Here is a 25192-nt window from a genome sequence, read left to right as displayed (position 1 = left end):
CTCTGTGATGTTGCGGACCTTTTCCTCATGTTTGCAAGTTGGCTGCAACTATCTTGTCCACATTCAAGGTGAGAGGAAGATGGGCAGGGGTGGTGTACGCTCAGTCCAGCAAAGCAAAAGCTTTCCCAGAAAATTGCCAATAGACTTTTGTTGACATCGCATTGGCCAGGGTCCCATGGCTACCCCCCAGCTGCAAGGGAGGCTGAGAGAGAAAGAATTTTGTTTTCCCACCCTCTCTAGTTGAGGAAGGGAAGGGAGAAATGGTGAGTTTGGGTAGCAGGTAAATCAGTCCAAAGTATCCCCCATGGCCTGGGTGCCATCAACTGAGCTTGACACTGCCCTTGGGTATTAAGATGCCAAAGGACTGGGCAGGAGAAAAGAGTAATAGGGAAGGAAACAGAGGAGAAGCAGGGAGGAAGGAGGAGGGAAGGAACGGTTGTTGAAGGCCTTCTGTGTGCCCGGTGCCCCACATGTCTGGGGAAACTGAGGCTCAGCCTCAGAGAGCTTAGGTGACTTGTCCAAAGTCATAGAGCTAGTGTGAGAGAGAGCCCTGTTCCTTCTGACATTAATCTGTTATTTCCCAAGGGAAGGGGAAGGAGGAGAGAAAGGAAAAAGAAGGTGATAGTGAGCTAGGGACAGGCCAAGGCCCCCAGCGGCACCAGCACCATCGGCTTCATGGGGGCAGGCCCACATCTCCTTAGCTCAGCACCACAGTCCTGGCACCTGGGCGGGACCCAGCACACAGTAGGCGCTCAGTGTTCCGAACTACTTTATCTTTCACGCTGTCATCGACATGATGGTAACTAAGGTTCACGCAAGTGTTCCGCACTGGGCGCCAGCCACGCCCCCTGCAGGCGGCTCTGCATTTAAGCCTCACAGCAGCCTTCAGAGAGAGTCCCTGTCGTCCCCCAGCTCAGAGATGAGAAAACCAAGACTCAGAGAGGTTAGGTTGCCTGCCTGAGGTCACATCGAGGAAGGGCCTGAATGCAAACAGAACACAGCCCAGTCACCTGCTCCCCTGCTCTACCCCCACCCTGGTGCTGCCCCCCAGGCACATGGCTCTAGCCATCAGAAAGGCCTCCTTGCCTTGTCTGCCCCACACACATCCCCAGCTGTGGACTCCGTCACGGAGGGGTTTAGGGTGAAAACAGGAAGTGCTACCCACCCCTTTCTCTTGACAACCTGTCCCTACCTCCCAGCATGGCTTCCCTGGAGCAGCACCAGGTGGCTGCCGTGTCTTACAGATTGCAGGGGGGCCCTCGCCCCTCCTCCAGTCGCCTGTTGAAGAGCCAGCAAGACTTTCATCCCTGAGGACTCCCCCGGCCCAGCTTCCCACAGCCCGGGTGTGCCACCACTACCCATTCTCTGCTGGTGGACGCTGGGCTAGTTTCCAGGCGGGGGCTACTGTGAATAGTGTTCCGTGACCATGCTAGTACGTGTGCTTTAGGGCCCATCCATACTCATTTGGTCATGTGCATACCTGGGAGTGCAAGTGCTAGGTTGCGCGCTGGTCTTGGCTTTTTGACTGAGCCTCTCCAAAGGCACTAGGAAAGAAGGAAGAGAGAAGAGGTGAGGTGCATGCTCTGTGGGAGTGGCAAAGTGTGGCCTGTGTCACCCATGGTGTGCTTAATCCAGAGCTCCGTTGCAGAACTCAGCACTGTACTGGGCAAAGGGCAGGACGGGGTCCCGAGTGATGCAGTGATGAGTTCTTACGGTGTGCACAATGCTGCCAGGGACTCTGCCGCCTAAGAGCCTGTCTCAGCCCTGAGAGTCCCTGCTCGAGTTGGGGAAATGAGGTAGAAAGCAGGAGACGGGAAGTACCACAAGCACAGGAGGTGACAGAGGAATAGCAGCGACCTGCCACAGGAGCCAGCCAGGTGGCCTGCGAGATTGGCGCTCTGGCTTCGGAGGGGTCCAGATTTGGCAGGGGTGGAGGGTGTCTTTGTTAATGGCCTAAAACATCTTCCCCCTGAGCGAACACCCATGCAATCTGCAATGCCCACCTTAAATGTCACCTCTTCAGTGCAGCACTCCAGGATCCACTCTGTCCCTCTCACATGCTAGGCACTTGCTTCCCAGCAGGTCCCACAACTGTCAAGTACAAACTGAATGTACATCCCGTGACCAGAAACCCTGTGGTCATTTATTTAGTCTCTCTCTCTCTCTCCTGCTGGCCTGCAGGCTCCGAGTAGGCAGACCTGTATCCTATTGTTCATTGCTGGGTCACCCATATTTACCGTGGCATCTGGCATGAGGTAGGGGGTCCATACATATTTGTGGAAAGACATGTGCCTGAGAGCATGCATGATCAAGGGAATGGAGGGGGTCACACATGGGTGATTGGGGCACAGAAGATAGTGAGTCTGTGTGACGCAGAGGTTGCAGCTGGGAACAGAAGGATATGAGGCCAGCAGGGCTGTGAAAGGCTTCGAACACCAGGCCAGAGAGCTGCAACTTGATTCTGCCAGCAGCTGGGAGCCATTGAAGGTTTTGGAGTAGGAGAGTGAAACGAACAGATATTAACTGATGACACTTTGAAGCTGAAAAGGAGATTGTTGAAATTATACTTTTTACCTCTTGTGGTTGTTAGGAAAGTGTATTTCCACAAGTCAGGCTCTTTTAGTTATATCTGTAATGGGAAATTTATCTAAATAGAGAAGGAATGAGGAAGCAGTATTGGACAGTTTCTCCTAGATTTCAGCAAAGGTGTCAAACTGACTATGAGGTTGCAGCCAGCTGTGTAAAAATCAGCAAACGCAAAGAATAAATAGTTAAGCCAAGGTACTACCCAACCCACAGATCAAGTATTTTGAATTCAGGCATGTGTGAAGCCCTTGGTGCTTCCATCCATGTTCCTCTTTCCTGCTGAAATGCCCTCCCTACTTGCCACCTGTCACACTCCTCCTGCTTTCTTTGGTTCAGAGTAGATGTCACCTCTTCCAGGGACGCCCTACCCCAAGCCTCTCCTTTCTCCATGATTGTCTGCACCTAGAGCACCTCTCTGCTATGGCCTGGGTTTAATTGGACAGTTCATGGAGGGTAGAGGTGACTGTTAGCCCTACCAGGTATTAAAATATATTCTAGAGTTATAATATTGGGACAGGAATACATCAATAAAATAGAATAGACAATTCCAAAAATAATGGGAAATCAGCATGATAGAATGTTGGTATTTTCTAATCCGTGGATAAAGATGAATTATTTAAAAGATGGCATGGAGAGGGCACCTGGGGGGTTCAGTCAGTTGAGCGTTGGACTCTTGGTTTCCCCTTGGGTTGTGATCTCAGGGTTGTGATCTTGGGGTTGTGGGATTGAGGCCCTGTGGGGCTCCACGCTCAGTGGGGAGTCTGCTTGAGTCTCTCCCTCTGCCCCTGCCCCCACTCACTTGTGCTGTCTCTCTAAAATAAATAGATAAGGGGCGCCTGGGTGGCTCAGTTGGTTAAGCGTCTGCCTTTGGCTCAGGTCATGATCCCAGAGTCCTGGGATGGAGTCCCCTGTCAGGCTTCCTGCTCGGCAGGGAGTCTGCTCCTCTCTCTGCCCCTCCTCCCACTCATTCTCTCAATCTCTCTCTCTTTTTCTCAAGTAAATAAATAAAATCTTAAAAATAAAATAAAATAAATACAAACTAGATCTTTACCTCACTACTTATATGGAGATAAATGGGCATAGAGCTTACTTAAAAAAAAAGATTTACGTATAATGAAGCTATAATTGCTCTACAAGAAAATATGGGTGAATTACTTTTATAATCTTTGAGTGGAATAAAACCTTTGTTTTGGGGCGCCTGGGTCACTCAGTCGTTGGGCATCTGCCTTCAGCTCAGGTCATGATCCCCGGGTCCTGGGATGGAGCCCCGTATCGGTCTCCCTGCTCAGCAGGAGGCCTGCTTCTCCCTCTCCCACTCGCCTTGCTTGTGTTCCCTCTCTCGCTGTGTCTCTCTCTGTCAAATAAATAAAATCTTCACACACACACACACAAAAACCTTTATTTTGACCTGAAATGCTTCAGCCTTAACAGAAAAAAATTGAGGGTCTAAAAATGTAAAATTTCCATATGGCAAAAAAAAAATCCCATCATAAATAAAATAAAAAGACAGCAAAAGGACAACATACTTACAAAATATATGACAAAAGATTAAATTTCCTTCATGAAAAAAAAGTCCACCAACTCAAATAGAGAAATGGGCCAAGAATATGAACAAGTTGTTCTAACAAATGCAAGTGACCAATAGACACATGATACACATAAATATAATGCTCACACTCCCAAATGAAGAGAAGCAAAGGAAAATAAGATATACCATTTTTCACCTCTTAGATTGACAAAGACAAAAGAGCTTGCTAATCCTAAGCATTGACAAGCATGTCATAAGATGGGAACTGCCACACATTGCTGTGGCTGAGTAAACTGGTGCAGGATTTGTGGAGGGGGATGGCCATCATTGTGAAAACCCAGAATCTTGATAATGATGATAAAAGCTGCCATTTACCAAGTACTCCGTCTGGGGAGGAGATCAAGCTGCATTTTATGGCCTCACCTCAGAAGTCATACACTCTCATTTCTGCAGTATCTCATTGCTTCCACAGCCCTATTCATTGTGACAGGGCACTGGGGTGTGATACCAGGAGGTGAGGATCACAGGGAGCCATCTTAGAGGCTGACCACCACAGTGTCCAGTTTCAAAGGGGAACTTTTTAATGTTTTTTGAGAGAGAGAGAGAGATCTTGCGCATGCAAGCAAAGGGGTGGGGTGGAGGGGCAGAGGGAGAGAGAGAGAATTTCAAGCAACTCCATGCTCAGCACAGAGCCTGACGCGGGGCTTGATCTCACCACCCTGAGATCATGACCTGAACCGAAATCAAGGGCTGGATGCTCAACCCGCTGAGCCACCCAGGTGCCCCTCAAAGGGGAACTTTCAGTGTCAAATACTACATTAAGCACACTATCTTATTATCTACTTTGCAGATCAGGAAACTGAGGCTTCGAGAGATTTAAGTGTGGTGCCTAAGGTCACTTGTCTAGTCTCAGAGTCAGAATTTGAACTGGTCCCATTTGGCTGGACACTATTCAACCTCCTCACTGGTGTCCCTGCTGCCACTCTCACTTCCTTATAATCTCATCTCCTCTGGTCTAAAGGCATAATTCAGATTGCATCATTTCCTCACTCTTAGGATAAAATCCACACACCTTACAGTTGCGTACATGGCCATGCATGCTTGGTCCTGAATACCCTCTCACCCTCCCCCGCACCCCGGCCAATCTCGCCCTGGCCACACTAGTCACCTTTACGTTCCTCAAACATGCCAGTCCCTTCCCAGCTCAGGACCCTGGCACCAGCTCTTGCCTCTGCCTGGAAGACTGCACCCCAGGTCTTCACCCAGTTGTCAACTTCAGCCACACATTCAGGCTTACTCCTGAGAGGGCCCTTCCCTGACCACTCAGCCCAGAGCCCATCCCTGTCTCCACCCTCAACCCCTGTCTCCACTCCACCCCCCACCCCTTCCTGGGCCTCTCCACCCCATCTCCACCTTACTCCTTGTTTCTAGGATCCAAGCAAGATTCGAACTTTGCATCTAGTTGTTATTTCTCTTTAGTCTCATGATTTAGAACAGCCGAATAAGTAACAATGAATCTTTTGAAGAGTCAGGACAGTTGTGTTGTGGAGAGTCTCTCTTTCTGGATTTCTTGTCTGGTTGTCTCTTCATGATCAGATTCAGGTTAAGAATTTTGAGGGGGGAACACAACATGGGTAATTGCATCTCATCAGGAGGTGAGCACATTATGTCAGGTGGCCCCACTTTGGGGGCAACTGAATTTGATCACATGGTTGGAGGGTGTCTGCCAGTCTCTCCATTGTGCAGGTACCTGTTCCCTTCTGTCATTAGTAAGTAATTTATAGGGATAAATGGGTTTTTAAATGCTTTGAGATGCTTGAACAGTATCCTCTCTGCTCAGGCTAAGATCCTGCTATTCCTAATAATAACAAACTCCTGGTTCCCTTGGCCAGATCCCCACTTGTGGAGTATGCTCATTTCATATAGAAATCTGCTTGGAGGGGTTTGCTGCTTAAGAAGCTCTCTAGAGCAAATGCCCTGCCAATTGTCCATTTACAAAAACACCCACAGTTTGCAGGGCCTGACACAAAGGGGACACAAGGGCAGTACTGCCCTCTTAAGCAGATGGGAGCAGCCTTCTCTGCCCTAGTCTCCCACCAGACTGGGGCCGAAAGAAGGGACACATCATTGGGAGAATTAGTGGTCAAGAAACTAGGTCATGCCATTCCTTGTTGGGACCTGTGCTGTGGCCACTTTAAGGATAGAGGGAGTTGTCCAAAGGCACAAGGACACTGAAAGCAACCGGCACAAGGTTACTCAAGGAGTGGCAGCTCCTGCAGGACTAAGGATCTGGGAGATTTCTGCAGGCTTCAGCACACAGGAAAACTCACCTAATTTTCAGTGCTGCTAAACAGCCAGGTTTCTCTAGGGTTCCCAACTGCTTTCTGTGGGCTGAGTGGGGCTGAGGCTGTTTTATCTCAGTGATGGTAAATGAGTTCACATTTCATGCCTAGAGAAAATCACTGCTCTGCTCTCCCAGGCGGTACTGGCTCTCTTTTATTAGTCAGAGAAGAGGTGGGTTATCTGGGTTCAATTCCACCTTTGAACTTCAGTTGGATTTGGCTTTATATTTCAAGCCCAAATGTCCACCACTGCTGTGAGATAGTGACTCAGGCCAGGAGAAGTCAAAGGTCTCTAGAAATGTGTTGGGAAGAGATGGGAAATCCGGGGCCTGAATTATTTCATTTTCAGAGTGAGGAAGGGCATTTCCCGTGCTGGAAACTCCCACATCTCCCTGGATGAACTGAAGAGTCACAGCCACTAATTAAAATTCTAAAAATCGTAACTGGGCACCAACATGTGTGGATGTGGACATGTGTGATGCAGTCTCTGAACCGTCCCCCACCACAGAGGATGAGAAGTAAAGATCTATTAGAGAAAACTGGGAAGGGTGCATTGATTTGAAAACACATTCGATTTCATGGATAAAAGGTGCTAATGAATAACGTGCTTAGACCCTCTTTTAAAAAGAGAGTTAAGTTCTATATTGACAGAAAAACCTTTAGCGTGTGTGGAAGGAAGTCTGCTCTGCATGCCTTTAATTTGATGTGTTGCCATCTTTTCATTTTTCTTATGGGTGAATACTGAGCTCTGAACCTGTAGTGTTGTACTTCCAACTCACACCTGTAGAGGGAGCCTTGTTTACCTCGGATTGTTCACAATGCACAGCTTTCAGTGAAAGAAAGAAAAAGGCTTTTGGAGAAAAAAAGTTGGAGGGTTAAAGGCAGTCTGTTTCAAAATTGCAAACAATCGAGATGGCTCTCTTGTTTTTTCTTCTTTGCTGGTTCCACTGTGAATGAGTTGTAGCGTAAAGTCAGGAGAAATTGCCCTTCTTTTTCGGATGCGACTAGAGGGACCAGGAGGTGGGATCGTTGTTGGTATTTTTGTTTTGTTTTGTTTTGTATTTTACCATTTCCTCACAGAATTCCACGAGGGCAGCTCCTCATCCTTGTTAAAGCATAGGCTTTTTCTGAAGGCAGATCCGTTGTAACAGAGGTTGTGAATCTGAGGAGGGGGACATCTGCCCTTGACCCATCTTCTCTGCTGGGGTCTAATTGTGCTGTTTGGGGACGAGCGAGTTATGTTTTAGCCTGAGTCTGAGGTTGCTTGCAGGTTCAGTGTCCCCCACCCCCCACCCCGCGGCGCCCCACGCGGTCTTCTCCTGCACCCCAGGCGGACGAGGTCTGTCTGTGTGCGGGAGGACGGCGTCTCGGATCCGCACGGGTCTTTTCCCTCTCCTGCGGTGCTGTGTCTCCGCGGACAGTACGCGCCCAGGTCTGGGATGGACCAGCATTCTTGATGTTATCCTATTACTTTACAACTGGAGCTAGCGCGCCGTAAGGAGCCGGTTCCCCGTGGTCTAGAGGAGCACAATGACCGGCGGGAGGAGTGGGGTGGCGGGGGGTGGGGAGGGAGCAGAGAGAGAGAGTCCGCGGCGAGCGCTCGGGATCGCTGAAATGTTTGGGTCGGACAGGTGAACGCATCCTGAAGTCACAGGCGCCCGCGGGGGAGGGAGAAGGGGAGCTTGGGAGGGTGTAAACTAAGTGGTGGGAAAGAGACAAAGGAAGAGTGAAAAGGCGAGATGGTACGGAATATCGGGAGGGGGAGGGGAGAGGAGGGGGCAGAGGGTGGGCAGCGCACCGAGGGGACCGAGCTTGAACTTGATCAAGAAAAGGGGGGCCCTGAGATGGGGGGGCGGCAGAGAGCCAGCCACGTGCCTGGCTTTCCCAGACCAGGGTCTCGCGGAGACCGCCCGGGGACCCAGCCGCCCCGCCCAGCGAGGACCCGCGTCCCCGGGGAACCAGGAGACGCGAGGAGGTCCAGGGCTGCCCGAAGGCCCCAGGGCGCCGAGAGTTCCTAATGGTGCCTGAGTCACTTTCTTTGGGCCAAGTCTCTCCTCTCCTGGCCTGAACGCGGAGAGCCGGCGGGCCGGGTGCCCCCCAACCCCCACCCTCAGACCCGAAGATTGCGGCCTCCAGGAGCGAGGGGCGGGCACAGACCCCACCGCCTTCTTTCCTGGGCTCAGCCCCGGGCAAGAATCTTCTTCGAAGCGCTTCCCCCTTAAGAGCGCTCTCCCCCCCCCCAGAGCGCACGGCAGCGCGTCCAGTGCGCCCTCATCCCTCCCCCACTACCTGGCCCAGCACCCCCTCCTTCCACCTCCTCTCCCCCCTCCCCGCCCCCCCGGCCTCTCCCTCCTTTCTCCTCTCTGGGTGCCTCCTTTTCCTCTCTCTCCCCCTCCCCCCGTGCCCACTCCTCCCTCTCGTCAGCCCCTCCACCTCCTCCTCCTGCTGCTCCTCCTACTCCCCCAGCGTGCGCCCTCCCTGCGCTCCCCTCCCCCCGGCCCCCGCCCCGTGCCCGGTCCCGCCCCCCCTCCCCCGCCTCCCCGTGCCCGGTGCCCCCCCTCCCCCTCCCTCCCTCCCGGCCGCGGCGCCGCCGCCGCTGCCGCCGCCGCTCGCCTGGGCCCTCCCCCTGGCCACCCCCGCCCCCGGGCCGGGCAGTGACGCGCCGCGGCGGTGCCAGCCCCTCTCCCCGGGCGGCCGCGGCAGCAGCAGCAGCAGCAGCAGCTGGAGCCGTGGGGCTGTCACTGCCGCCCGCCCCGCTCACTCGCCGAGCCCGACCGCCCGTCTCCGCCTCGCCTCCCGCCCAGGTACGGAGTCCGGCCCGGATCCCCGCGATCGGGCCGTTTCCGGGCCCCCGGCCGCCGCCCCCCTCCTGCCGCCGGCCGTTGAGCTGCGGTTGGGGGGTGGGGGGGCTGGGGGGTTCTGGGGAGGGGACGGGGGGGGAGCTTCCTGCGCTGGGGCTGAGGAGGGGGGCGCAGGGAAGCGGCTGCGCCCTGGGCGGAGTGAGCTGGGGCGGGGGGCGGGTGAGTGTGACCGAGTGTGGGGGGGGGCGGGCAGAGGAGATGCACTCTGGGGGCTGTGGAGTGCCCGAGAGGTGTGCCTGGCCGCGAGTGCCGGGGGGCCGCTGGGAGCACCCCACTCCCGGGCCGTGCGCGCCGCCGGTCCTGGGGGGCGGTGATTGTGTGCGCCGCGCCGCGGTATTGTGCGGCGGCCACACCGTTTGCAGCGGGCTCGGCACCGCGTCCCGGGGAGGAAGGCGTTCGCAGGCGGCGGGGTGGGGGCCGGGCTCGGGTTGCCGCCACCGCGGCCGCGGCGAGAGGGGAAGTAGACTGTGTTTGGGGATCTGAGGACGGGAAGCGTTGAGTGGCTGGGAGGGGCTCCCAGCCTCGGCGCGGGGAGTTGAGACGAGGTTTGCAGAGTTGAGCCCACTTTGGCAGGCCCCTGTCCCTCCCCGGAGGGGACCGGTGGCCCTTCTCAGGTGTACCAACGGAGCGGAAGCCGGGGGCGTCGGCAGCCCCAGGCGAAGGGGCATTGCTTAATGAAGGGGACGCGTGGGGCGGGGGCAGCTGGCCGGGGTGAGGGCGCGCGTCCGGGTTAAGTTGGATTTACACCTCCGCCGGCCGCTATCCGCTCTCCACCTAGCCCTCCTGGGCCGGACACTTTCTCGTGGGGCCCGGGGGAGGAGGGTGCAATCCACATTTTTTTATTCCAGCTGCTAGAATTCAGAAGTGACCGCCCACCTCCCCCCCCCCCCCCAACCTGGAGCAGCGTTTGCCAGAGTCCAGTCGCCCCTACTGGGCCGCGCTTCCTGGGGGAAGTTCTCATTAAGCCTGACTAATTAGCATTATTCCTGGAGAAAGGTTAAGGTTAGACCGTCCTTTTCCTTACCAGGAGGCCCACCCCCCTCCTCCCCATTCCCTTCTCCCTTCCCCCTCCCCAAGAGCACAAAAGCACAAAAAGAAAGTGTGAAGAGGCGCAGATCAATGGAGAAGCCACAAACCCATTAATTCAAATGGAACCTTTTTCCCCCCTCTAAAACATTGATTTTTCTTTCTGTCTGCTCTGAGGGGAGATTAATAACCTCTTGATTTCACCTGAAATGGTGTTTGGACTCTGTGATTTCCTCCTCTTTCTGAGAAGGATTGTGGCTTGAAATAGATTCTCCCTTGAGATAAAGCCCTACTTATCCCAGAATCAGCTGGAAACCCCAGCCTGGGGCCCCCAGCCTACCAGGTGGGGGTTGTGGGGAGAGGTGTGTGGGGCTCTCACAGCTCCTCTGGGGAGAACCATCTGTGTGACAGGACTAGGGGTGCTGTCTTGCCCCCTGCTTCTGGGCTGTAGGTTGGTCTGGGGGAAAGACCCATGGATGGCCCCAGCCCCAGTGGCAGTTTAGTCCTTACATAGTAAATTACCCCTTCATTGGAAAACCATTAGGACCTAAATGTGTCTTTAAATAATATCAAGCTCCTGTCTAATCCCAGTTCAAGCTGGGCTTGTTTTATAGAGTAGGTTTTAAGATAGCCCCTCCTCCCACACCCACTGTACCATGGCTGGGTGATGGGACCCCATTCAGCACCTGCCTGCAGAATAGCAGGAGCAGAGTACCCCCAGAGCTTTCCTTCCAGCTAGGGAGGTGGGTTTGGGGGAACTTCTGTGGCCTCAGCCACCCTGGGCCCCTGTGGAGCCTGGCCACCCCGAGTTGCTCAAGAACTTTTTTGTCTTGTCTGGGTCCTTTTCTTGGAAGGAAACTCCTGCAGGGGATTAGCTCAGAGTGGTTCCTCTCCAGCCCTCCTTTTGGCTGGAAGAACCCCGTCTGCTGCAGCTCATCTCTCCACCCACCCTCTTAAAGAGACCCCTGTTAATGCCAGGGCCTGGGGTGTCAGTGAGGCCCTCGTGGTGAGGAGTGCTGGGAAAACAGCCAGTTGCCTTTGCCTAGGAAACAAAAGCCCGTTTTACACTCGATACACTCGTAGGAAGGTGTTGAAAATGCTCACTCCCAGCATTCAGGCGTTCATGACAGCAAGGACAACAGAGCATCCCCATATATATGTGTGTTTCTGACAGACCCTATGTGTGTGAGAGAGCGCACCTAAAAGGTGGTGGGTGATTGGCTGTCTCAGCCCTCCCCACTTCACATTTCCCAGAAGGGCCTGTATGACTTACGACTAGTGAGCAGAGGAGGTGTGTTAGCAGGAAGGAGTAGAATTGTGCAGGGAGTGTCCCTGGAAGGCTGGCCTTCTCCCCTGGTGGCCAGGTGGGCTCAGAGTGTAGCAAGAAGTGGCTGCCTTGGGACCCCACAGCTCCCAGGAGCTGTGGCTCAGACCACCCTAAGATTTCATTTGTGCAATCCCTTCACTACAGGGATTTGAACCTTTGTTGCTTTAAATCCTGGGGGTTTTTCGTCTTCCATTAATAAGCCATCTGATGAACTGAAGTGGTTAAGTTGGGGTCAAATGTGGTTCAGTACCTTCTTGGCATGCTCAGAAGGCTGTGTGTGTAATGCTCGCTGACATGGAGACAAGGGGAAGAATTGCCTCGTACTGAAGAATTTCCAGGGCCTGGAAGGAGCCTGCAGGTGTTCCAGAAGGAGGTGCTCACTTTCTGCATCTTGGTGCCTGCCTACTTGGGGTAGAACTAGTGCCGGGGCAGCTGTCCTAGCCTGGTCTTTCTGGCAAGAGCTTTGGCCTCTCATCCAACAGACTGCAGGGGTGAGACAGAGGGGTCTGTCTCCTGCCTGGCCCAGAAACACCTCCAGCACATCCCTGTCCTCCCCCCACCCCCTTCCCTGAAACACACACCCGGGGCTCCTGGTCAGGGCTTATGGCTTACAATTGCACTAAATTCTCAGCAAATCCTCCTCCTTTATTTATTTATTTTTTTTCCCCCTCAAAGCAAGTGGTAGAGATAGAGTTACAGCTCAGAGGAAAGGCCTGGAAAATGTTGTGTGAGGCACGCCCCAGGATCCCTGTCCTGGAGGATGCAAATGGCTCAACTTCAGAGGCACCAGGAACCTAGTTCCCAAGAAATTGACCCCAGTTGTAAAATAATCAGGTTACTGATAGCACCTGTTCCTAGTTACCCGCCATGGATACAGGCTCGTTTCCACCATTTCCCCTCTGCTCTCCCACTTTCTCCTCCTCCTAGGCTGGGCAGCGGTTGGTGCTAGTTTGCCTGCGAAGGAGGAAGGGCCACAGAACCTGGGTGGAGAGAAACTGAACCTGCCCGTGAATTTTGGACTGCAGATAAGAGCAGGGAGGGTTTGGTCGGTCCCTCTCCTTCTACCCAGAGTCAGGGCTCCCAGATTGGGGTGTGTCCCAGCGGCTGGCTGGGTGCTGCCCGCCTGCTCCCCACACGTTCTTGAGTTCCCTCTTCAGGAAGGCCGTTGTCGCTGTCACCTTGAGGCCCACAATGGCTCAGGCCCTTTGGTGCCGAATGATGGACTTTTACCAACAGGTGCAAGGCTGTAGGCTTCAAGGTGTCTGAGGGCAGAGGTAAGAGGAGCGACTGTCTGGTCACTCACGGGGAGCCTGGGGAGAGGGGGCCCAGAAGTACTGGATTGGATCTACTCTTGTATTTTCTAATGAAAACGTCACTGAAGTTTGTTTACAGAAAGAGAAATTAGTAGACCAAATTCCCTTGAGCGTCCAGGAGAGAAAAGCAAGAGGTGCCCGACTCGCGACCTCTGGCTGAGCAGGGAGAGCACCCTAGGTCAGTGCAGGGGCCTGAGACCCTGCCACCGCTCCCAGACCTGCGCCCAGCTGCCTTCCGCACACCCCCCTGCCCCGGACTCGAGCGCACCGCCCGCTCGAGCTGCTGATGGGCTCGGGACCATGTGTGCTGGTAATTGCCTGTGTAATTAGCCTGCTCCCCGGGCCTTGGCCCCATGTGAGTGGGTGAAGTTTCAGTCTGCCCTCTGCATCTGGGGGCTGCGCTGTCGCAGGCAGGGCGCAGAGGGGGTCTGGGCACGCCTCTCTCCCAAGACAGCCCCGAAAGTCAGAGTTGTGGCAGCTGTGTAAGTCCAACCGGGACTTACTCGTTTTCTGCTTTTAAGTCAGGTTGACCACACTTGATTTCTCATAAAAAATGGCGGTAGCAGTAGTGTCCAAATGTGAAATAGAACCTCTGCCTTCCGAGCCGGGATTCATGGAGCAGGACCCCGGGGTCCGGGAGAAGATGCTCTGGGGCAAGCTCGAGAGTCCGCAGGTGCCGTGGGCGGGGGTCCACAGCCCCTGTCTCTCGGCACTTACGGGCGGGTCCGAATTTCTCACTGGTGTCTCTCCCTAGATAACAAGGTCCTAGAGGAAAGGAGGCTTAGTCATCTATGTCCCCAGCACAACACGAGCCCACAGTAGATGCTCAGTAAATGTGTCGCCTCGTTGAAGAGAGCTCGTGTGGGAGTGTGTGTAAATACAGCTTCGTCTCCCGTGCGTTTCCTTTGGGTCTCATCCTGAGACACTTTGTCGTTAAGGAGTCTGGTTCTCTCAATGGAAGGGCGGAGGTGTGGTGGCCATGCCAAGGGGGCTCTGGGCGCAGGCTGCCTGCAGCTCACTGGACTAGCTGTGGTGCCCTTGGGCGGCCGGGGCAGGTCTCCGAGGGGCAGGTACCAGGTCCCGGGATAGGCCTGACGTGGGTGCCTGCCTTTTTGGGTTTTTTGCTGTTGTTTTTTTATGGAGTGGTTGTGAGGAAATCTCCTAAAACCCTTGCCCCAGAGGCCCTTGTGGGTGGGCGCTGGGTGTTCTTCATTATCGGGTGATTGGGAAGTCAGTGTGAAATGTAGCTCACCTCTTCCTAACTGGACTTGTCCGGGTGGGGGACGGTTAAGCGATCGGAGTCGGAGAAACCCTAGGCTCTGCGGGGGTGGCTGGCGGGGCAGCAGGGAGACCCTGCAGGGCTGCTCGCTGCCGCCCACCCGCCGCAGGATCCAGGGCTCATCTGGTCTCCGTCCAGGAGCTGTGTGCAGTGGGACCGAGTCCTTACTTGTCAAACTCCGGCCACATCCGCATTCAACACCAGCATCATGCCAGGCACTTCAGCCAGTTCTCCGCGTCTCGCAGGCCTCGTGGGGGTCCAGGGAACCGCCAGCCTCGTCCCCACCCTCGGAAGGACTTGCGATTCTCCGGGGAAAGACGGGGCAAAGCCCCACCGCGTGCCGACGTGCCGCAGCTGAGGGGGGCGTGCCTAAGTGCAGGGGCCGCGGGTGCCGGCGGACAGGCGGTGTGAGAACGACTGATGGACACCGAGCCGGAGCCGGTGGGTGAGACAGGTGTGTGCTCAGAACTTGGGTTGTGGAGTGCCACGGTAGGGTGGGTACTGCAGGTGAGGGGGACAGCGGGAGCGGAGACTAGCCGGCAGGAAGGAGGGCGTGTCTGGGCCTTCAGGATCCAACACCTCTGGCTCCGCCACTTGTAAGCTCATGACCTTGGGCAAGCGCCTTAACCCCTCGGAGCCTCAGTTTCTCATCCGTGCAATGGGGCTGATAACTACATCTACCTGGTGGGCCTGCGGGGAGGATGAAACAAGAGGGCCAAGGGGAGCACTTGGCACCTGGTGCACTTTGGCGGCTGTGAATGTTTTCAACTTGGCGGAGGGCAGAGTGCGGGCGCCCTGAGCGCTGCACCCAGCAGTTCTGCCTTTTCCCTGCTCCACTGTGAGGACGCTGTGTGTTCAGGGGAACAGTCCACAAGCCTTTCTCTGCGCTGCAGACAGCCCCGCCCGGGGTGATGGGCCGGGGACACCCCTGTGTGGCTCCGCTGCCCCCAGACTAGCCCCCTGGCCACAGTGGCCTCCTGGCTGCTCCTCAGACAGCCCCGTCCCCCACCCCCCGCACATGCTGGTGCCCGGAAGGCTCCCTGCGTAGACCCCCACATGGCAACCTTCCTCACTTCCCGTGGGCTTCCGGAAGCTCAGGTGTTTCCTCACCAGCGAGGCCCTCCCCGGCCACCTGACAGCTCAGCCCTGCAGGCCCCTCTCCCACCTCCTCTGGAGCTCTCCTCACCACGATGGTGATGTGTTTATCTGCTCACTGTCCCTCCCCTCCCCTGCTGGACGGTGAGTGCCAGGAGGGCCAGGACTCTGTCTTACCCACCACACAATTTCCCAGCGCCTAGAAAGGTGCTTGGCTCATAGTAGGTGTTCAGTAAATACTTGCTGACTGAATGCGTGAAGCGCTTTGAGTAGGTGGTGCTTCCGGATGCTAATAGATTCAGTCTTTTAAGTCCTGAGTGTTTCAACAACACCCCAGAGCCAGGAGAGGGCCTTCCTACCTCAGGTCAGGTCCTGAGCACAGCGTGCCCTGGGCAGCCAGGAAGGAGCAAGGTGCCCAGGCAAGGATGCCCCGGTTCCCGGCTCCCGGAGCCTGGATGGGCTCTATGCCTCCAAGAGTCCTCTCTCCTGCCAGTCTCCCCTCTCCCTCTTAGGTTCCATCCTGGGGGTACAGGGGAGGGTTTTGTTGTCCCTTTGTGCCGTTTGTGCAGAGAGAGCCTCTTGAACACGCGTGTCCCCCCGGGGGTGAGAACATAGTCTGGGTGAATGTGAGTGAGCGTGTTTTCGCCCGAGGAAGACTGGGCGGATGTGCTTGTGCATACGGAGCAGGGCAGCCTGTAGGAGGGAGGCAGAGTGTGGGGGTGGGAGAGGGCACAGGAGGACACATGGTCTCTGTCCCCTGAGGCTCTGGGTATGCCTCGTGGGGACCCCCGAGCTGGGCAGAGCTGGCGCGGCGGCCCAGCTCGCGAGCTCCAGATCCAGCCGCAGAGGGTGCACACTCGCTGCACAGAAGCTGTAAATTCCAGGAAACTCCCTGCCAGCCCAGCGTGGTGGGGGAGGGGTGGAGGATAATCCACACTGGTTCCCTAGCACTTGGAGAACAGATGTGTCTGCCTCAGGGACAGCCTCCGAAGAAAAGTTCCAACCAAAGTGTGTTTGCTCATTATAAAAGAGTTGTCTGTGAGGGGGCCCTGGAGGGGAGGCTTTTTTGGGGGGGGGGGAAGTGGGGGGGCTCTGCCAGAGGTCCTTACTGGGGGCCCCACAGATGCCATTGTATCTTGCTAGAGGGGAGAGGGGAGGGGGCGAAGCCAGCCCGGGGTGTGGGAGCTGCTGGGTCATCTTTCTTGCATTTTGCAGCCAGCTCCCAAACACAGTTGCTTGCAGCTCCTGAAAGAGGCCGGGCCAAGTAGGAGGTGGGGTCCCTTCCCACTGGAGGGCTGGATTGAAGGGGCCCCGCCCTGGGGGTTCCCAGATGACTGGCCAGGGGCTCACTGAAGCCAGCCAGGGGAGAGGAGGCAGGCGTGGTCCTCTCCAGCAGGCCCTCCGGCTGTTTGGAAGGCCCTGGCGGCCCCCTAGGTCCTTGAGCCAAACCCCCTTTTGCGGTCTGATTCGAACCCTCCTCGCCTGCCCCACCCCCTTCCTTCTCTGCACTTCTGGGGCTGGCCTTTTCAGCCCTGGAAGCTGCCCAAGAGCATATCTTTGAAGCCCAGCAAAGGTTAGGAAGGAGGAAGACAGAAATGTCCTCTGGATTGGGGGAGTGGGAGAAAGGAATTCCATGCATGCTCCACGGGAGCCGGAGTTGGGGCTGCAGGCCTAGTGGGGGCGACGGCTTGGCCTCGCAGCGCGTGGGCAGGTCCTGCTACCCCCTTCTGGCCGCCAGGCCCTGTGCACAGTGAGCCGTCTTCTCTGGGCTGTGGGCAGGGAGAGGGGAGCTGTGGCCCTTGTTTACGGCGCTTGTCTCAACCTTGGCTCACAAGGGTACGAGCCAGGCCCTGCTATCCGCCCTTACAGGATGCAAGACCTCATAATTGTCTTCAATTACAGACCTCGCCGGCCCTCAGCCCTGGCTTCCGACAGGAACCAGAGCCCGAACCACTTCCATGGGGGGCAAGGGGAGCAACCCAGCCCCTACTGCAAGGCTTGGGGGCTCCCGGTGGCCTTTGGGCACTTCCTAATGCCCACAGGACCCGGGGTTCACCGAAACTGCTGCCTCGGGGCTCTGGAGAGCCTGTGCCTGTTGAACATCCACCTTCTTTGTCCCCGATCAGGATGAAACTTCTGTGAGCAGTGAAGATTTTGATATGAACGACTCCACATGGATGTCAGCTGACCCACACCTGGCCTCCAGCCTGAGTCCCAGCCAGGACGAGAGGATGCGGAGCCCTCAGAACCTCCACAGCCAAGAGGACGGTGAGTGTCCCTTGATGGCCGGCGGGGGAGGGGCTGCGCCCGCTGCCAGGGGGCCCGTGGAATCTGGGCTGGGGCCTCTGGGGGTGGCCCAGGTCCAGGCTTCCAGCTGCCCCTGGTGTCCTGGGTGTCTCCGCCAGTGCCCCAGCCCCTGGTGCCCAGGGGGAGCAAGTCCTCCGGGAGGGAAATGGATAGAGCCCTCGGGGGCCGGCAGCCGATGGGGTGTCGTGTGTGTTTGCGCTGATGCTCGCGGGCTGATGGGATATGGATGTCGAAGTCACCGCAGTTCAGGTCTGGGGAGGTCATTAGCCGGTGTGCCTGACCCGGAACGGTCCAGCTGCCCGGCCACGAAAGCAAGAGCTGGGCTTCTGTAGCTCGACATGCAGCTCAACATGAGGCTGTAGGACAGGGTCCCTGCCCGTCACCTGTGAGCCAGCAGTCAGTGCGCTTGTCCACTGTGTGTCCCCAGCCTCTTAGGATGAGAAGCGGCCCGGCTGAGGAGCTGCCCGAGCACTGGCTCCCCGCCGCCCTCCAGGACCAGCCAGGCAGCCTCCTCCGGCCTCAGAACAGACGCTTTCTCCTCGGGATGGGAGAGTTGGGAGTCCGAAGTCAGGTCCCAGGGGTCCACTCTGGAGCGCCTCTTTGGAGCCCCGGGCGGCTGGGGTTCTGGGGGCACCAGCGCCTGTGTCAGCTACACGCAGTTGTGGGCGTGGGGTGGCACCCGTGGTCACGGTCTCTGGTGGGGCTCTGTCTGGTTTCCGGGGAGGTGATTGGGGGTGGGGGACGAGCCCAGGGCTGAGCCTCAGAGATGTGGGGTGTAGAGCCGGCAATTAGGAGGGGTCAAAGTTCGGGGCCGGGAATGCGGGAGGGAAGTGCAGGGTTAAAAAGGGGTGTAATGTTAACTCTGCGAAACGGGTTAGCCTTAAAGAGTAAATAAGGGGTAGGAGCCTTGCAGTTTGGGTCAAAGTTCGTCTCCATGGCAGAACCTGCGCCTGCTTCCCGACTGCCCTCACGGGGCCTGAATCCGGCTTTGTCTGGGAGGAGACCCAGCCTGGAGGCAGCTGGGGAAGCTGGGCCAGGGGCTGGGGAGCCCAGAGGGTGGTTTTGCCAGGAGTGGGGTACAAGGCTGCTGGGAAAGAAAAGACTTTTGTGCCCTGACACCTCGTGAGGTCAGCACGATCCCCTCGTGCTGTGAGCCTCCCCACCAGAGCCTCCCAGACCAATACCACCTCCCAGTATTCCCACGGGGTGGGGGCAGCCACATGCTGCTGGGGGCTCCAGGGCTGGGAAGTGCCCAGCAGCTGACCTCCCTCCTCATCTGAGCTGATCAAAGGCCACACCCAAAGGCCACACCAAGGACCAAGCCAGCAGAGCTCAGCCAAGGGCATAGGGTTATACCTTCCCAAGAAGGATCCAGAACATTTTTTTTAAAAACCTGAGTAGTAGGACTGAATGGGGGCCATATTCCTTCAACTCATTCTTGAAAAATTCTTCTGTGATTGTTGCTCAAAACCACCCTTTGGGAGTCTGATCTCTGTTGGAGACACTTCCCAGGGAGATTTGGCGCTTTGGGTGGTGGTGGGCGGGGGTCTCCAGGATCAGGTAACAGAAAGGAGTGTTTCTGTCGGGGTCACGGCTTCCTCAGCATCAGTTGCCCAGCTGCCTGGGGCTTGGTTGATCATGAAGATGAAGTGGAGAGAAGCAGAGAGACTGGTGGGGTCAGCGCATCCTGTGGCCGGTCCTAGGGGAGCCTACCTGGGTGTCATCATGCACAGCCCCCTGCCCCTCCTGTCACCCCAGGCCCTCCTGGTACCGGGGCTGAGGCAGACTGGCCTGCTGACAATACGAGGGTGTTTATCAGGGTGGGCAGCCAGAGCTGGAGACAGGGAGGATGGTGTTGACTGTGATACCATCAATTTAATTATTTAATCAGAGGCTGTGTCTGGAGGCTATGGGCTGATGTGCTGGCCAGAGGCGGACCTAGACCCAGTACAGGGGGTCACAGGCCTTGAGAAGGCCCAGCTGTCCGCCCGGTCTGTGCTGCCCCTTCTGATTCTAAATCTGTTGGTGACCGCTGTGTTTCTCCAGAGCAGTGGGTTCCCGTAGGGTTTTGGCTGGGTCCAGACCTGGCCTCGAGTCCTCGTCCCGCCCTCCAGCCCCCACGGTGGCATGCAGCCAGCTCCCCTGTCTGAAGCTGCTCACAGTGTGGACACAGGCCGAGATCCTGCTCCCATCAGCGAGTCAATGGGAGACAGTCGGACTACAGGGTGTTCTCATGTTCCCCATTGTTAATGACGGGCTGGGGTGGGGACAGGCCAGGCAAGGGCTCGGGTTGACCCGGTACTCCGAACCCAACCAGCAGCCCTCCATGGTGGCTTGCTGTGTGGTCTCTGGCCATTAGTCCTCCATGGAACTGGCAAATTGGAAAGATGAGGTCTGAAGCCCCCATTGTGAGTTCTACAAGGCACAGACCATGTCAGTCTTGCTCTCTGCTCTGTCCCCAGTGACCCCAGCTGCATGCTTGGCATGTTATAGGGGCCTGCTGAATATTTTTTGCCTGAATGAATAAAGAAACATTTATCAAGACCTACCCCTAGCGCACCATCCAGAGAGGATATAGGTCCACCCTTTGTTGGGGACAAGTTGGGCTCTTTGTTCCTGAGGACATCCCCAATCTGAGCACCTGGGTCTTTTACCTTAGCCAGAAAGTGTGGGGACCCCCAAGGCTGTGCCAGGGAGCGTCCCCCGTGCTGGCCAGTCTTGCCGCCCAGAAGCATCTCGGGAAGCCAGGTAGTTTGCACATGATTCACACCTGTTGGTGGATGTGTTGGAGCCCTCCTCTTTCTCCATCCTTCTTTTCCCCCTCCTCTTCTTCCTCCTCTCCCCCGCCAAACCTTTCACACTGTAACAAATGCAGATGAAGACTGGCAGGCAGGGGAGGTCCCAAGGCTGAGACCAGAAATGAATGCGCACACCCGCTGTCCTCCCCCCCCCCCGCCCCCAGCCTGTCTTTGTGGTTCATGGAGCTGGAGCGGGTCTGCCCTGAGACGGGCACGGTGTGCTTCCTCCCCCAAGTCCAGCACGGCCTGCAAGCATTCACGGCACAGACCTCTTGTCTGGGTGCTGTTCGGGGCTCCCTGAAATCACAGCAGACACTAGGTTGGGGGGCATCACGCGCACAGTGCTTCCTCCCTTGAGGCTGTAGCCACCACGGGTGAGCACGTCACTCTTGTCCTTGCCTCACAAGACGTGGGAGATGAAGAGAATTTGGGTGATGGGACCAAACTCGAGAGGTGGTGCCGAGCCTACCTTCCTCTTTCTGCCTTGGCCAGTGTCGGCCATGTGTGAAGTTCCCCAGAGCCGGGCAGGGGAGCCTGGGAGCCAGAGGAGTCCCCCCTCACACACTCGGAGCACTGGTTTCTTGGGGCCAGAGTGATCCAGGCTGTTCCTGCTGCTGCCTCTTGCCCATGCGTGGCCAAGTCTTTTCCAGACCCGCTGCTCAGCCCTATCTGAGGCTTTGGGCTTTGAGTCCAAACGGAGTTCTGTGCACTTCATAGGTGCCTAGAAAAACACATGGCCCAGGGGCTGCCTTCTGGGGGTAGAGAGAAGATACCTGGGAGAAGCCAACTGTTGGGACTTTGTCCAGAGACACTGTAGTCTAGCGTTGATTTGGGACCAAATAGTATGTCCGTCTGTCGTTATGCCCAGTCATTGGGATGATCTGTGTGATGTCCACTTCTCCCCCAGATAGCATAGCACCCTGGAAGCTAGGACCCCAGCACCCGGCACAGAGCCTGGCACAGAGCAGGTGGGGGGGATGTCTGTTAAATGAATGAGTGAATAGAAACGCGCCCAAGAGCGCACACACACAGGCCAGGTGAGCCGGCAGGCGTCCTGCACTTCACCTAGGGGGCTAGGCCAGGGTCTGGAGCTACAGCTGGCCGAGCCAGGCGAGGGCCCACTCCTTGATTTCCCCTTGATGTGCTCCACTGGCCTCTTGTTCTGCCCCTTCCTGAACGGAAAATGTGAGGCCTGGCCTCCAGAAGGGATGCGAGGGGGTGGGGAGCGGACATTACTCACCTCCCTGGCAGACAGGAAGCCAGCACCAGCGGAGAGCGGAGGGTCCCGCTTCCCTCTTCCTGCACTGTCGTCTTCCTGCAGGGCCGTGGGGGTGGGGATGGCTGGGCCAGGGCCCTGTGGTGACCTGGGGCCTTTCAGGGCCTCTGGTTTGTGCCTCTCAGATGAGACCGCGCCTCCAGGCCTCTGGGGCCCCCCTCCCACCTCCCCCCCTCCCTCCCTCCGGTGCGGGTGCTAGGGTTTGGAGGAGCCTCCCCTCTGGTGCCCATTACCAGGCGTTGAGGGGCCTTTGGTTCTTTCAGGGCTCTGAATTGGTTTTGTCATGCCAAGGCTGGTAAGCCCTGTTCCTGCCTTTGGGGAGTCTGGTGGGAGAGGGAGAGGCGCAAGAACAGGGGATCCCTGTGGGCTCTAAGCTGCCTGAGGGCAGGCGTGCCTCTGGAGAAACATATCTTCTGTTTCCCCTGTTTCACAAGTATTACATTTATTGTAGAAAATTTAGGGGAAAAAATGGAGCAAAAAAAAAATCAAAAGGACTAGTATTTGGGGCATATTTTTGTCAGTCTTTTCTGTGCACATAATAAAAGTCTTGTTTTCTTAAAAAACAAAAAAAGACAGGGGGATCGTGTCGTGTTGCAGCCCCTTTTTTTCCTCCTAATGTCATTTGCCTCTCCTGTGAGTGATGTGGCATTTTGTAAAGATTGTCCAGTCATCCCAGTGACTGGAATCCCCATTCCCGAGCCTGCCGGGTGCTTGGAGCTATGACCGAGCCTTTCCTACAAGGAAGGACATGTCCTCTGCTGAGAGGGACCACAAGCGACCACAAGGGTCTCTGACTCTGGAGCCACCGTTTGGGCCATTTGTGAGGACATTCAAGTCCCTCTTTTGAGCATCTGTGGGGCCAAGGCCCGGCACAGGGCCGAGTGTCCTCTTCTGGGCTTTATCCCCGGCCCCGAGCACGGAGTAGGTGGCGTCTAGTGGCAGGCCTGGGGGACCAGCGCAGCGCCGTGAAGCCGGCTGTGTTTGGTGCGATGCCGAGGGCAGGCAGAGTGGGCCTGAGGCGTGCCTGGGAAGCTCAGGTAGCCGGTTAGGCAGAGGCTGGGCGGCAAGAAGATGCTGAATGCCAGGGTTGGGGATTTCCTGGGTCGCGTCTCCAGAAGCTCCCTTTGACTCCAGGCTCCAAACAGGAGAGCCGGGGCAGAGAGGGCCACAGCCAGGAGGATGGAGAGAGGTGGGGTCACCTCTGTGGGCCGGGTCTTGGCTGGACGCGGCTCCCTGCAGGTAGGCCCTGGGCACTCCGCTGTGGCTCTCCCGAGCTGGTTCTAGCCTGCCCTGTCCTGTCCCTGCGAGGTGGTCTTCAGCAAGTTGTTCGCTCTGATTCCTCGCTTCTGCTTAACGGAGCCTGGGTGATGGTGACCATTGACCCTGGGGTCCTTGGGAGTGCTCTGTGAGAAGCCCAAGGCTTCCTGCCTGCTGGCTCTTGTGTCCTTGGGTAGGGCCCGCCACTGCCCAGAAATGCAGCCTGGGCGGCAGGGGCCGTCCCTGCTTTCCTCACCGGCCTGCACCTCTCCCTGGGTGCCTCCCCCGTCCCTGCAGGGCCGCGTGCTGGGGAAGTGGGCCGGCCATAGCCACGCTGCCCTGCCCCAGGCTCAATCCTGCCTCGGCTCACTGTGGGGCCTAGGGCGGATCGCCCCCTGCACCGGACGGCCGGATGAGGCAGTGACGGAGCTCAGCACACGCCTGGGATGGGGAGACTCGATGAATGGTCGTGGGGCCATTTCCTCGTCCGTGGCTGGCCTGGTGCCGGGGGTGGTGCGGGGGGACCGGGCGCCGGGGCCCACTGTCAGCTGGCACACGCAGGCTGGGGGGCTCGCCTCACTGCTCCCAGTCCTCCAGACCCTTCATTAGCCCCACTTGGTCTGGTCCTGTCTCTTTCTTTGTTCAGGTCCCTCTGGGTCCCCTCTGTCTCATGACCCCTGTATGGTTCTGACCACAGCTTCCTTACATCACACCAGTGTCCCTTGCTCCTGTTCTTCCCCCACCCCCACCCCCCCGCCTGGCCCGAGTCTTGCTTCTTGGGAAAGAGAGCTGGAGGGGCGCCTGGGTGGCTCGGTCGTTAAAGCGTCTGCCTTCGGCTCACGTCATGGTCCCGGGGTCCTGGGATGGAGCCCCGCATCGGGCTCCCTGCTCTGCGGGAAGCCTGCTTCTCCCTCTCCCACTCCCCCTGCTTGTGTTCCCTCTTTCGCTCTCTCTCTCTCTGTCAAATAAATAAATAAAATCTTAAAAAAAAAAGAGAGCTGGAACAGGAGGGCAGGCTCTCGCGACACGTCCTGGCATCTCGTGAATTCCTGTCCCACACCCCACCCACATGTGTCAGGACCCCAAGTCCTCCAGGACCCTGCTTCTGGATCCGGCAAACCCCGACTGAAGCTTCCACGCTGGCGGGCAGCTAAGCAGGCCGCCGTGAGCTCGTTCTGGCGTCCGAGGAGGAGGCTTCTGGGCAGCAGTTGCCTCCTGTGTCCCGGCCACTGCGCTGAGCGCGTTCTTGGCAGGGGGCAGGCTGCTGCTCGTGCGGAGGGCCAAGTAGTTGGGACCAGGCCATTCGGGCTCGGTCACTGGCATTACCCCTGAGCCCCGGATACACCCTCCCACGGGCCCTCGGCTGGGGATGGAGCTCCAGGGCCTGCCACAGCTGCCTCCCTGTGGGCCCCACACTCAAGGTTGGGGGTGTCCACCCTGCTCCCTGGTCACTTAACCGTGGCCTCCCGGGGATGGCTTCTAAGGGCCTTCTGCAGGAAGCTTTTAGACCTCGCGTTCGCTCTTCCACACCTGTGACCGTGGCCCTGCCCACCCCCTGACCCTAATTGTCTGCAGTGAGGTTGGAAACTGGGTCTGGGCCTAATTCTCTGGCTGCAGGTCATACTCCCTCCTTCCAGAGCAAGAGCTGTTGTTCCTATTCAAGGCTCCAAACATCTTCACGGGATGACCCTCCTGCCCTCCCCTCCCCCAAGGAACAGAGAACTGGGGCCCAAGTCCTTCCGGTTATTGGCTGTGGGCCACCCTGGCAGTCCCGGGTCACAGGAAAGTGTCCATCATCAGCTGGGCTGCAGGCCGCGCAGACAATGCTAGGCTGTCTTGGCCTCTGGCCACGGAGGGGTAAGAGAGGCTGGGAGACAGCACCGAGAGATCCCTTTATCCCAGGAGCAGGCTGGGCTGCACAGCCCGGGCCTTGTGCAGGCTGCCAGGGTCTGAGGCCCCCAGATGCCTGGGAAGGACATTAGAGTAGGACGGGCTCCAGAGCCTGAGGTGAGGTTCACCTGCTAAGAAAGGGAGAGCGAGACCCCACACACACATCCACCTGGAAGATTTGCCTGGGTCTGCTGGGCGGTCGGGGAAGTCAGAGCCCTCCCGCTGCTCCCGCCCCTCAGTCTCAGACACATTAGACCCCAACTTCCCATTGACCCTCTGCGGACGCAGCCCCTGGAGAGAAAGCTCA

The 25192-nt window shown here is 57.1% G+C and overlaps 1 protein-coding gene across 3 annotated transcripts in view; it reads left to right on the top strand.

The window, feature by feature from the left end:
- Positions 1-25192, top strand: part of NOL4L (nucleolar protein 4 like) — a 123987-nt gene that overhangs the window by 81326 nt on the left and 17469 nt on the right. For 2 of the 3 annotated variants that reach the window (XM_032419289.1, XM_032419290.1), the window contains exon 5: positions 17484-17625. In XM_032419289.1, coding sequence (XP_032275180.1) covers positions 17484-17625 — 142 coding nt within the window. Of the gene's footprint in view, positions 1-16807; positions 16931-17483; positions 17626-25192 lie in introns of those variants that run through there. The other variant, XM_032419291.1, reaches the window with a different exon arrangement.

Source organism: Phoca vitulina, unplaced genomic scaffold, assembly GCF_004348235.1.
Source record: "Phoca vitulina isolate PV1807 unplaced genomic scaffold, GSC_HSeal_1.0 scaffold22, whole genome shotgun sequence".
Classification (NCBI taxonomy): domain Eukaryota; kingdom Metazoa; phylum Chordata; class Mammalia; order Carnivora; family Phocidae; genus Phoca; species Phoca vitulina.
The sequence above is the reverse complement of the archived record's forward strand: the minus strand, read 5'-3'. Positions and strand labels throughout refer to the sequence as shown.